The following is a 12,334-nucleotide window of genomic DNA, read 5'->3' on the forward strand; positions in this document are numbered from 1 at the left end:
ACAGTCATATTACAAACACAACATAGTACTACAAAGACAGTGATTTGCCAGTGGAGTCAGCCGCATCAACAGAAGACCACAGTGCATCTGCCTCGACAGTCCGCCAGGTTTGCTAGCTTGCTCAATGGCCAACTACTTGGCAAAACTACGAGCACTTCACAATAATGTCTCAAATTGTGCAGCTGTTATTTCCTGTCTAAAAGCTCCATTAACACTGGTCATTGTGAAACAGCAGCCCACCACACGATATTAGGTTATTACACCTGCAATCTTACGCCAGGAAGATGGACGTAAATTGTAAAATAATTTCACATCATTTCCAGTGTCTCTCAAAAGTAGACATTTCTCCCCCTCCACCTCCCAAAACCACTCTGGATACCGACATGGTGTTCCTTAGCAAACAAATGACAACTTTCCTTCTCAGTATTTACCAAACTGAATCATTTGTTTTTCACAGTGTCTCACCAACTGCCATGTCACCTGCAATTGCTTAGTTTTTGGGGGTTTCAGGCCTTATAGAAGGTCCTTCATAAACAGACATTTTTGATGGACATGAACTCGCGTTATTGCAGTCTTATGCCGAAACATTTCTGTTCAATACCGTTGGAAGCATTTAGGTGAATTAGTGAAACTTAACTTGCTTCACCTTCACCTTGCTCCGGGAAGCCGCTTCTTCTTGGATAATTTTTGTCTTTCATTTCCGACAAAAATGTCCCAACATTACACGGTGTGTAATGTCCACATCACGAGGCTGTTTGTGACATGGTCCACGTGACTTTCATGAGGGCACAACCTTTTGGCGGTGGATGTTCTGTCAACTCTGCGTCACTCTGCTTGAACAAATGGATTCACTAACCTTCCGTGAGCGTGAAGATCCATCCATCCATCCATGTTTTCTCCTGACACATCTGTGATGTATAACAAAAAGTAACATTGAATCAGAAAACTTTATTAATCCCAAGGGAAATTCTGTTCGTAACATGCTGTGTACACAACATATCACAATAACATAAAAAAGAAATATAAGTGCAAAAAGCCATACAAAAGCGCTTAGAAACAATGTGCAAGAAAATGCAGATTCAAGGAAAGAGTGAACAGAAAAACATGCCTGAGAATCTTTCATTGTAATTTTTTCAGGGATGAATTGTACGTTTTTATTGCCACAGGAAGAAAGGACCTCCTGTGGCGCTCAGTCTTTGAGTTGGGTAGCCTCAGTCTGTTGGTCCATGTGCTTCTGTATTGGACCAGGAGCTGATGGAGGGGGTGGGTGATGTTGTCCAGGATGCTCCTTAGTTTCAGGAGCATCATTCTCTCCATAACCGGCCCCAAGGAGTCCAGTTTCACCCCCACCACAACACCAGCTTCGCAGATGTGTTTGTTGAGTCTGTTAGTGTCCGCCACCATTAATTTGAATTGAGTAATACGGATGTTTTTTCACATCATGCGTGTCTAACTCAAGGTCCAGGGGCCAAATCTACCCCACAAACTAATTTCACTTGGCCCACAAAAACATTGAATGCGCAGGGCTGGCTGAAAATCTCAAAGTGTAGACCACGTCCACTGCAAGTAGCATTGCGGCTCAAAGTTTTGTTCAGTGACTCAAACTGAGTCAAAGGCACCTTGTATATAAGGGTTCAGGCAACAAAAAGTGTGTTTCACCCTGAAGTGAATCTTTTGCGTCAGCACCAACAGAAGCAACAGGTCGTGACACGGGGTGCTAAACTAATATCGCTCTCATCGCAAGGCGCTCAAGGCAGCAATCACAAAGCTACACGTCTTGGTAATGAGATATAAAGCGTCTTCCTATGTGTCACCAGCTCTCTCAGGCTTGAGGTTTCTGCTCTCCCTACCATCCTCTGTTTATCCTTCAATCATCCGGCTCCCTCTTTCCAGCTGGTGATGTCCTTCTCCCACTCCTTCCTCCAGAACATTTTCCCTTTCTTTCATCCTTTTTCCATCTGCTTCCTATTCCTCCCACTGCTCTCCTCCGTCCTCCCTCCCTTCTCTTTTGGACATTTCTCTTAGTCCTTTCGGTTTCTCCGTCGCCCCCCTTTCCTCCTCTTTCCCCTGTGATGAATGAGTCTGTCTGCTGTGTGCAGTTCATATTTACTGAGCAGGGGAGCGCACACTGTCAGTCCCTCTCGCCCTCCACATCTCTATCCCTCCACTAAAACGACAGAGGGAGCAAGAGGTTACAGCGGGATGAAAGGAGGATGGAGGCCGCGGTCAAGAGACCAGCAGTCACGCCGATAACAGCTGGCGCGGCGGGGGAACAAGTTAGTTTGGCTAGCTTCTTAGCGCTAACATCAGACGTCACGGTGGGAGAGAAATCTTCCTCACCTCCTCAACAGCCTGTCAAAGCAGCGATGCAAACAGGGAATAAGCTTCCCTTTATGTGTAGCGCGGCAGCCCACTCTCAGCACTCACCGCAACACAATTTAGTGCCGCTTCACTCCCTTTCCTTTGTACAGGCCATGCTTTTAGGCACATTTGTACTTCAGAGGGAAAGCAGTGAGAGCTGCTACCAGCTGCAGCTCACCCAGGGTCCACCAAATCGCCGGTTTCATCTCCGCCCACACACGTTGGTGTGTTGCGGGAAGTCAAACGGTGTGTTTTGACCCGTGCGCTGACCCCCTCGTGAATGAGAGGACTGGATGTGGGTCTGCCGGAGCCCAAAGGGACGGGCCAGGAGCCGACGCAAAGCCCTGCAGAGCCACCATCTCTTCCCACACACTGACCTCAAAGGCCATCCGACGCCAAAATCACAGCGGTGTGACGACATCAGTGACACCCGGCGCCAACGCACGCAATATGTTCCCTTGCCAAATTGACAAAAATATAGACAGTAAATACAAGGAAGATTGGATGGCTCAAATGACATCGCCAAAAGAAAATCCTCTCAACTGGACTTTTATAGGATTCAATATGGGGTAATTCAATTTTGGGACAGCAGCCTAAAACACCCCTCAACTGTCTGTCAAGGGTGCGGAATGAAAATCTATTGGACGGCGGCTTTTGTGAGGAGAAGAAGTGGTAGACTAGATGTTCCTGTTTTATTTATTGATTTGCAGAAGACATTGGTGGAGTGGTGTGTCTGCGTCGGCGCTTATGAAACATGATGAGCATCAAAACAGAAATGTCATGTCTGGACCTGAGCAGGAGGGTGGCGAGAAAACTGCTCCAAATTTCATGTCATTCGACTCGTCTTTAGAATCTCACTGCTACAGTGTAAGCTTCTCTGCTGAATCACCTGACACGTCCATGTTGTGACCTCCATTTCAAGTCCGTGTGTCTGTGTTACATAGACTGGGTCGGTGCCTTAGGAGCTGCATTTTTATCTCAGTTCAGTCTGGACTCAAGGAGGCCCACTTTAACTGACACCAATGTCACGGAAGACTTGTATGTAAAAACTAACAGCGGTTGAAAGTCAGATTGTCTGCCACCTACAGGCCATCGTGAAGTAACTTATAACACTAGTGTTCTATGCATTAATCTGGATCAACCTACAAAGATTTTTTAACTTTTTTTAAGTATTTTCAAGTGAATTTTAGCAGGTTCCCCTCTTCCTACGGTGTGCTTCAAAGTTATTGCGATTCCGTTTTTCTGAATGTATTTTCGTTTTGGAGGTAGCGATTCTGTTTTGGTAAATGTGCTTTTTGGTTTGCAGTAGTGCTTTTCTTTTGTGTTTGTCCTTTGCCCTTCGGCGCCACCGTATACAAGAGACTCATCACTGGAACCACCAGTTTAGGTCCACATTACTATCCTCTCTTCACGCTGGTCCATTTAAAGTAAGTAAAGTTGAGCTTAACAAATGAGTCAGGCCACTTCAGCAGGCAGTCAAACAAGATCCACCCCAACAAACCATTTCTCACAGCCATTTCTCACAGCCTGTTGCTGTGCATTTTGGCCCCAAAACTGGGGCCAAGTTAAAGCCAAGAAGAACTTTATGGTCTTCATTAAACAAGGTCAACATGAGAGCCTCCAGCCAGCATGAGGTCAGTGTGAAACTGCAAAACCGGCCCCAAATCTTCCACTGTCGGTGGTGATCTGTTTCACTGAAGTTTTCATTTCAGTTTTGAGGCCTCTGTTGTCTCATTTTACCATTTGTAATATACAAATATTTTAATATTCAAAATTCTGTTTTTATGTATAAACATTTTTAATATAACTAGTTTGATTTTTAGTTAGCATTTCAACTTCATTCCCTCTTTTTCCAGGTAATTTCTTCATATTTAAATTTATAATTTAAATTTGTTGGCCAATACATTTCTGACGTCATATATTTCTACATAAGCATGTTTCCCTCTTTTTTGGCACCAAAGAACACAAAAGTGTGCGCAATAGCACCGAACAACAAATAAACTAATATCACACAGAAACAAAAAGCTACTACTTACCATTATTACAGTCACTTTAAAACAGGATCCTTTTGAAAGGATTCCTGCACGTTGCCGGATGAGCCCCAATTGTTATGTTCCTGCTTGGAAAAAAAGGAAAATAACAAAATGGTTGGGCATGTTGTTGTAAATAAAGAATAGCAACGTATATAGCAAAGATTTATAAGTATAACTAAATATTCGACACTTACACCACATTCACATTGGTCCAAATTCGTTGTATAACAAACAGGCCCAGGATTTGTCATTATTGTCACATATATATCAAAATATTCCTAATGTCATATTGCAAAAGTCCAACAGGAAGAGTGACGAGAAATAAAAAAGAGAAGGAACAAAAAAAATCCACAACTCCATATTCAATTTAACACCATCTTCACTAAGCAAACAGCGAGGTGACAGGTCATGCATGGACCCTCTTTTTCCTTTCATAAACGGTGTATTTCTCATGTTCCATCCTGCAAGCGGCTTCGAAGTTCAGAGTGCGCGTCGCCTCCAGTGCGCGCCGGTTCCCGAACGTCTTTTCCACAGCTTTCCATTTCCCCCTGGTGCCACAAAAGGGGAACTACTGGCACAATCTTCAGCAGAAAAACCTCGATTAGAAGGAAATAAAGCCAGTTAAATGGCAAGGATAAATGGTACAAAGGATTTAATATTTATGATAAGAGTAAATCATGTTGGTGCTGCTGCTGATGGCAACCAGGGTTTTATTGCTGCTGTGTCTATCAAATGTTTCCTCTGTATTTATTCTGAGTTGAAACTCTTTTGAGATTCCATCAAGTTCGTGAAAGCAAGTCTTGCAGTGCCTCTCCACCAATAGGATGGGGATCAGTGCCTCTGAATCTGTGGCAGCGATTCATATGTTCAGTTACAGGAGGAATAGGTGGCCATTTTTTCTTTGAATCTTGTAGGATTCATTTGGAATTCTGTGCCTCAGATACGAACATTGGTCAGTCAATAAGGTCCTGGAACATGGAGAGCCAGTCATCTGTTAGTGACTTGGAGTAGAGCAGCCGTCGATCCAGAGAACAGGAGCTGAACTAGCAACTAGAGTCAAATTTGGAGTGGTGTTCCTCAGCCTTCCTATTCCCAAAGCAGCTTCTCCCTGGACCCTCCGCTTCCCCAGCGGCTCCTCAGACTGTGATGAATCCAGTCATCACCCCGGCCTCCCCCCTCCACCTCTTCATCTCTGATTCATATTTGTCCATCAGCCTGCCCATGGAACGCTCCACAATCGCTGCAGTGCCGCGCGATCCATCTCAATTTTCCAAATCTATTAACTTTCTTTGTGTGCCCAGCTTCTCCCGACGCTCGATCTTTAAAACCCGTGCTTGTTCAACAATTATGATCACTGCAACAGGGGGAATTAGAAGATCCACCCATTCATCTCTCCGCCCCCCTCCCCCGCACAGACATGACGCCGCTAAATGAAAAATGGACGCGCTTTAAAAAGTATCGATTCCAGCTTTAAACAAAGGTACAGTCAATATTATTTACTGCTAAATATATCTTTGTTATCTGTGCCGGAGTCATAGTTACTGCTCGGGCCTGGTAATTGCGGACATAAAAATAATAGAGCAATTCCCGCTGAATTGAGCGAGACAGCTTGGGCTGCGGCCTCTTATCCCAGTGATGCATATCCCGGGTGTAAATGAACGTGTGAGAAAGGTTTTCCAATGATGACTGCCGCACTGGAGGGAGACATCCATTCTGACACAATGGAGAGTTAAAGAGCAGGAAGACAAACGTTTCACTTAAAAGTGACACGTTCAAACCAGAATTTATCTTTTATTCCCCAGAGCTTTTGAAATGACTTTTTTTTTCACCTCACAGTTCGACACAGAATTTCTTTTTCAGACATAGATAGGATTTTACTTCTTTACCTTCACCTCACCTTCTTCTGCCACTTATCCGGGATTAGGTCGCGGAGGCAGCATTCAGAGCAAGGAAGCCCAAACTTCCCGATCCGCACAAACCTCCTCCAGCTCCTCCCGGGGGATCCCGAGGCGTTCCCAGGCCAGACCTGAGACATAATCTCTCCAGTGAGTCCTGGGTCTTCCCCAGGGTTTCCTCCCGGTAGGACATGCCCGGAACACCGCCAAAGGGAGGCGCATCCGGATCAGATGCCTGAGCCACCTCAACTGGTTCCTCTCGATGTGGAGGAGCAGCGGCTCCACCCCGAGCTCCTTCCGGATGACCGAACTCCTCACCCTATCTCTAAGGGTGAGCCCAGCCACCCTGCGGAGGAAACTCATCTCAGCCGCTTCTATCTGCAATCTTATCCTTTAGGTGAAGGTGGGAACGTAGATCGATCGGTAAATCGAGAGCTTCATCTTGTGACTCAGCTCCCTCTTCACCACTCACACTTCCCTTTTCCCTCACTTGAGAACAAGACCCTGAGATACTTAAACTCCACCACTTGGGGCAATAACTCTCCACCGACCCGGAGAGAGCAAACCACCTTATTCCGGTCAAGAACCATGGCCTCAGACTTGGAGGTGCTGATCCTCATCCTGGCCGCTTCACAGTCAGCTGCAAACAACTTTAAACTACTGCAAATATACGTAACATATATTAACAGATGACGTATACGCTACTGCTAGTTACTAGAAAAAAAAAAATCAGTTTCAGTCCTGTCTAGTCTACTGACCCTGTTGCTGCAATTGTTTTCTGTTTCGGTTTGTATGTTATGTATACGGTTTGTAGCTGAAACCCACAAATCAGATACAGAAAACCCACTTGAGAAAAACCACCAGAGCTTCACATGACTCAGCAAAATATAGTGTGAAAGTTGGAGGAACCGCCATTGCAGCAGAGATAAGCAAACAAGATGAAACAGTCGACTTGTGTTTGATCTTAACATGTTGATATTAAATACAATCGAATGAGTGTAATTCATCCAGTTTCATGTCACTATTATGGACGCTTCAAAGGTTTTTTTCACTACTTCCCCGCAGATTGGCCTCTTCTTTGTGTAAGGTGTGTTAGAGGAACTCCGAGGCGCCACTGCCATCTGCTGTCAGCTCATTGCATTACATTGCATTGTGTTTTGATAATGTGTCTAAATAAAGATCACACTGTGGTTATAAACAAGAGGGTTGCTGGAGGTGTATGCTTTCACAGTGAAACAGAATTCAGAATTTAACACATTACTACTGAGAAAAAACGACATTGACGACCTACATAAAATATGTGTTTAATTGTCCTTAATCTTGTGTCTTTGCAGTTGAAACAATATTAAAAGTATATATATGACTGCTAATTAGATTAGAAATTTGAATGAAATCTCAATTATGAAAACAAAAATAGATAAAATATAAAAATAAATAAATATAGGGACAAAATGTATTACCTCATGAAGCGATCGATCAAGGCAACAAAACCAAACGTTTTAGAATTATTTCAGGGGTTTGTGTTTGGTTAAGAGGATGGTAGAAATTCTACCTATAGATAATTATAGAATCGAGGATTTAGGGTGATGAAAACGTGAGTCTTTATTTCTTTTAAGGGGGAGGGGGAGTGAAAATAAAACGGAAATGTGAAGTTCATATGTGTGATGCTATTCGCGCGAACACGGCAGGAAAGGAAACTAAAAAGGGGCGTTAAAGACCGTAAAAATGGTTTGTTATATTAAATGTACATTGTTAATACAGAAATTAAAACGCCAACGTATTCTGAAAAAAATATATATGAAAAATAAATAAATAAAGAAGAAGAAGAAGAAGAAGAAGAAGAAGAAGAACACATTTCTGAGCGCATGAAGGCGAACCTGTCTGAAACAATATGACGGATAAATATGGTGACTGGACTTCGTACAGCAGAGTGGCGCAGCGGAAGCGTGCTGGGCCCATAACCCAGAGGTCGATGGATCGAAACCATCCTCTGCTATTTTTTTTTCTTTTCTGCCAAAAAACGGAAGCGTGAGCGAATCCGCCACAGTCGGGCACTATTTATTTTGAATTGAAGTAGCGTTGTCGAATGGATGAATTGTGTATTTCGATCGCACAGGAGACAAAGTTGCGATGCACAACGGCAGCGTCACTTGTTCCAGTTTCGTCAATGCACTCATACCTGCTGTAATTGGGGCAGCGGTTTTCTGGGTAGAAAACGATGCTAATACTCGCGTATCTCAGGAAAGGAGATAAATAGATTAAAATATTACTCAACTTCACTTGCGACATGCGGCTCCAGCGTGTAAAAGCATCTGTGGTTTAAACTCGTCTGGGCTTCAACACAATTTGTCTTTTTGTCGTTTAATTTACGTGTCATTCTGGGTGATATTTACTTAGATTCTTTTTAAATAAAGCCAAAAATAGCGGTTTCTTCAGGCCAGGATGAGGATCAGCTCCAACAACAAACCTTGTGAAATGTCATGAAACCATGTGATCAGCGCAAAGTTATTTGTCAACCAGCAGCAGAACCAGGTGCAAGTCATGTTCATCAAATATATCAAAGAAAAAAAGAAGAAAAAAATACCCTTAATGCAAACTGAAAATTAGAAAAACTGCATGTGTAAACATAACAAAATGGAGTGTCATAAAATATTGTCTTTCTCATAAATAAACTGTAAAGAAGATAAGTCAAATGTAAATGAAAGTATCGCCTTATAATGCTCTCGTTCATTTTACAAACTTCTCCAAGTGAACAGTTTTTGCTGTTGGGGGCGCCATCACTTTCTTTTGTACTTTTTTTTTTTTTTTTTCCAAAAACGTCTCCATAGTTGGTAACCATTAGAAATTTGCAGCTGTCAAGTCAATTCAGTGACTCACTACTGCCACCATATGTGGCAAGTGTATTAGAACTGAGCATCTCACGGCCCAGAGGTGTTAAAGAAAGAACTTCTAGCAGAAGAAAGAAGTCATGAAACAAGAGCCTCTGTACACATCACTGCCAAGAGCCTTTATTTTCTTAAGTATGGTGGTTTCGATTCAATAGTTCGGTTGCATCCACACCATCCTCTGCTCCACCTCTTGTTCAAGTCCCTGTAAATAGTGTAACAGAAAGAACAATTCATTTGTCCCGTTTCAAGTAACAATAAAATGGTACATCTTTATCACAGTCACGTAACACACAGCAGTCTGTGTACATGCAGCGTTCATATAATACTGTACACCAATATCACTAAGTACACATGGCAATGACTGGATGACTCAAAGTTGTAGTGTTATTCAAGTCATCCTCAATCTGGCAGCTTGTTACATTTCTTTTTCAATACTCATGTACGGTGTAACACCATAGTACGACGCCATTGTTGTCCAGTTCAACACTGATGGATTCTTGAAGAAAACTGTCTTCCAAGTAAAGAAACAGAAGAACTGTAACAAGGAGTAAGAGACCCAATAGAATATAGTAAGAAGAGACATTCTGTGAGTGAAGAAGACACGTGTGCAGGTGAAAGCATTTTCCCTTACTAGGGAGACAAGACTTTGTATCACCCAGGCATCAACTGTAGGGAGTTACTTCCATAAAAAAGACAGACACAGCTCAGTGACATTTGGCTACGTGCCCTGAGAGATGGTGCGAGCGTGCAAACCTTCTGAGGCAGTTGGGGCAGGAATAAGGTTTTTCCCCAGTGTGAGTCAACATGTGTGTTTTCAAGTGACCCGACAAGCGAAAGCTCTTCCCGCATTCCTCACAGGTGTAGGGTCGAAGGTTGGAGTGAATCCGCCGGTGTTTGCTCAAGTCGCCGGAGGAGATGTAGCGACGGTGGCAGTCGGGACACTCGAAGGGTTTTTCACCCGAGTGAGTCCTTTTGTGCTTGGCCAAGTCGCCGGACTGAGTGAAACTCTTGTCGCACTCGTTGCACTTGTAGGGTTTCTCGCCGGTGTGCGTGCGCTGGTGGTTTCGCAGGTGCGATATCCGGATGAATCTGCTCCCGCAGACGGTGCAGTGATACGGTCTTTCTCCGGTGTGTGTGCGCAGGTGGATCTTCAGCGCCCCCAGGTCTGTGATCTTCAGGCCGCAGTCTCCACACTGATGTGCTTTCTGAACGGCGTGGATTTTGCTGTGAACCCTCAGGTTCTTACGAGTGTTAAAGTTCTTCCCACAAACTTTGCAGACAAAGGGCTTTTCATCCGAGTGCGTCTTCAAGTGCAGATTCAAACTGGCCTTCAATCCGAACTCTTTTCCGCATTCTGGACAGGAAAACTCCTTGTGGCCGGAGTGAGTGGTGACGTGGTACTTCAGGTGGTGCAGCCGCAGGAAGGCTTTGCCGCACACGGGGCACTTGTGTGGTTTCTCCCCGCGGTGGATCTTCATGTGCTGACTCCAGCCGCTGCGCTCCATAAACCGTCTGCCACAGTCCTTGCAGACAAATGGTTTGTCACCCGTGTGTGTGCGCATGTGAATCTCCAGACTCTGAGGCGTGGTTACTTTCTTACCACATACTCGACATTGCACGCCAACATCCAGACAGATGGGCGTGTCCTCCGACTCTCCGTGGTCTGGTTCGTGGCACAAATGTGGCCCTTGACCCCAGGTGGCTTTGAAGTTCTTCCCACATTCAGTGCAGGTGAGATGCCCCCCTCTAATACCCACTGACATGTTGTGCCAGCGCTGGCAGTGATTCTTTAGATTCTTCAAATACTGGAAGCTGCGAGCGCACGTGGGGCAAGGGTGGAGCCTTCGCGGGGGAGCGGAGGGGTGGACCTCTCTGACGTGGACCCTCAAGTCCACCTTGGAGTGAAAGCTGCTGCTGCAGACGGTGCAGACGTGCTTGGGAAAAAGGCCGATGGTGCATGTGGAGATGCAATTCTTCAGCTCCGAGAGATACTCTTTCTGGTGCACCCATTTCACGTGATTCTCCAAAAACTCCAGGTCCGTGAAGGAGACGTCACAGTGAGGGCACGGGAAAACATCTGAGGACGCATCTGAGAGACAAACAAAAACACGGATGACTCAAAAATGACGGTAAACATCACAACAGAAAGACATAGACAATGGGTTTCCAGCAGGGCTTTGGCAAGAAGTTCTTGATACTGAGACAACGTTGTCAGCGGCACCAGATGTTGCCAATTCTTCGCTACTTCTGTCACTAGCTGACCTGCAAAAATAAGCAACCCAGTTTCCTCCAACTGCTGCTCACTATACATTCAAAATTGCACTATGAATTTAGTGCCAAATGGTTGAAATCCAAACGTCACTAGGCAGCAGTTCCTATGAACTGTAGCTAGTAACTCACCTGCACACTCCTCTTCCTCAAAGTCATTGAAGTTCCCTTCGTCTTCCTTCATCCAGGACTCCTCCTTAACAGTCCCACCGCTGAATTCACATTCCGGCACATCGTCCGAGTCGACCTCAACCTTTAAATACTCCACTTGGGCTTGTGTCGACGCGTCCACGCTGGAGTCAAATCCATTGAAATCAGCTTCACCGATCTCCAGCGACAGCGGTTCTTCTTTGATTCGGACGTCTTCGTTGTCCGTCAGATCCTCTTCAAAAGACCCGTCGACAGCGTCACCTGCTGCATAATCCGAGGCGCTTGTGGCCGATGGAGTGTCATTTTTGGGAGAATTCATCTTCATCTAATTCACGGTTCACGGTGTTCTGCAGATCAGAGAAGACTCTCGTTGGCTAGCCATTAGCATGCGTTAGCAACGGCATCGGTGTAGAGTAGCGATGCGATGTTTCACGATAGCAAGCCGGTTAGTGTCGTTACAGGTTTATACCACGGCAAAAACACATGCCGTTAACACATCATCTGTCACTACACCGCCGTGTTAACGTGCGGGCTGCATGTTCAGACCGTCAATGTAAACACAGGAAGTGCCGCAAACCGTTTCCGGTCCACGTTCAACTGACAGGTAGGCGGGGCGAGATGGCGGCGTAAACAGGCGTGTGTGTTGTGTGTTAGTCAAAACTCCCAAAATTTAGATCGCAAATAAACGACTCTCCCCCGGTGTGAACAAAATAAATGAGCACTCGTCGCTCAGATCGAG

The 12,334-nt window shown here is 44.8% G+C and overlaps 1 protein-coding gene and 1 non-coding gene across 2 annotated transcripts; one reads left to right on the forward strand and one right to left on the reverse strand.

Moving 5' to 3' along the window:
* The first annotated feature begins 8,213 nt into the window (after positions 1-8,213).
* On the forward strand, positions 8,214-8,285 carry trnam-cau (transfer RNA methionine (anticodon CAU)). Its single transcript has one exon. It is a non-coding gene; the product is annotated as a tRNA-Met (tRNA).
* Positions 8,286-9,289: 1,004 nt separating this feature from the next.
* LOC128768387 (zinc finger protein 436) lies at positions 9,290-12,159 on the reverse strand. Its single transcript, XM_053881241.1, has 2 exons — positions 11,578-12,159; positions 9,290-11,266 (listed from the first exon to the last, which is right to left on the reverse strand). Exons 1-2 carry the CDS (start codon positions 11,918-11,920, stop codon positions 9,882-9,884), a joined length of 1,728 nt encoding a protein of 575 aa, XP_053737216.1. The 5' UTR covers positions 11,921-12,159; the 3' UTR covers positions 9,290-9,881.
* Positions 12,160-12,334: the final 175 nt, after the last annotated feature.

Source organism: Synchiropus splendidus, chromosome 12 (genome assembly GCF_027744825.2).
Source record: "Synchiropus splendidus isolate RoL2022-P1 chromosome 12, RoL_Sspl_1.0, whole genome shotgun sequence".
Lineage (NCBI taxonomy): Eukaryota > Metazoa > Chordata > Actinopteri > Syngnathiformes > Callionymidae > Synchiropus > Synchiropus splendidus.

Coding starts and splice junctions, on each gene's coding strand:
- LOC128768387 (XM_053881241.1), bottom strand. CDS start 11,920: ATGAAGATGAATTCTCCCAAAAATGACACTCCATCGGCCACAAGCGCC. Junction 11,267..11,577: donor TGAGGAAGAGGAGTGTGCAG/GTGAGTTACTAG, acceptor TTTGTCTCTCAG/ATGCGTCCTCAGATGTTTTC.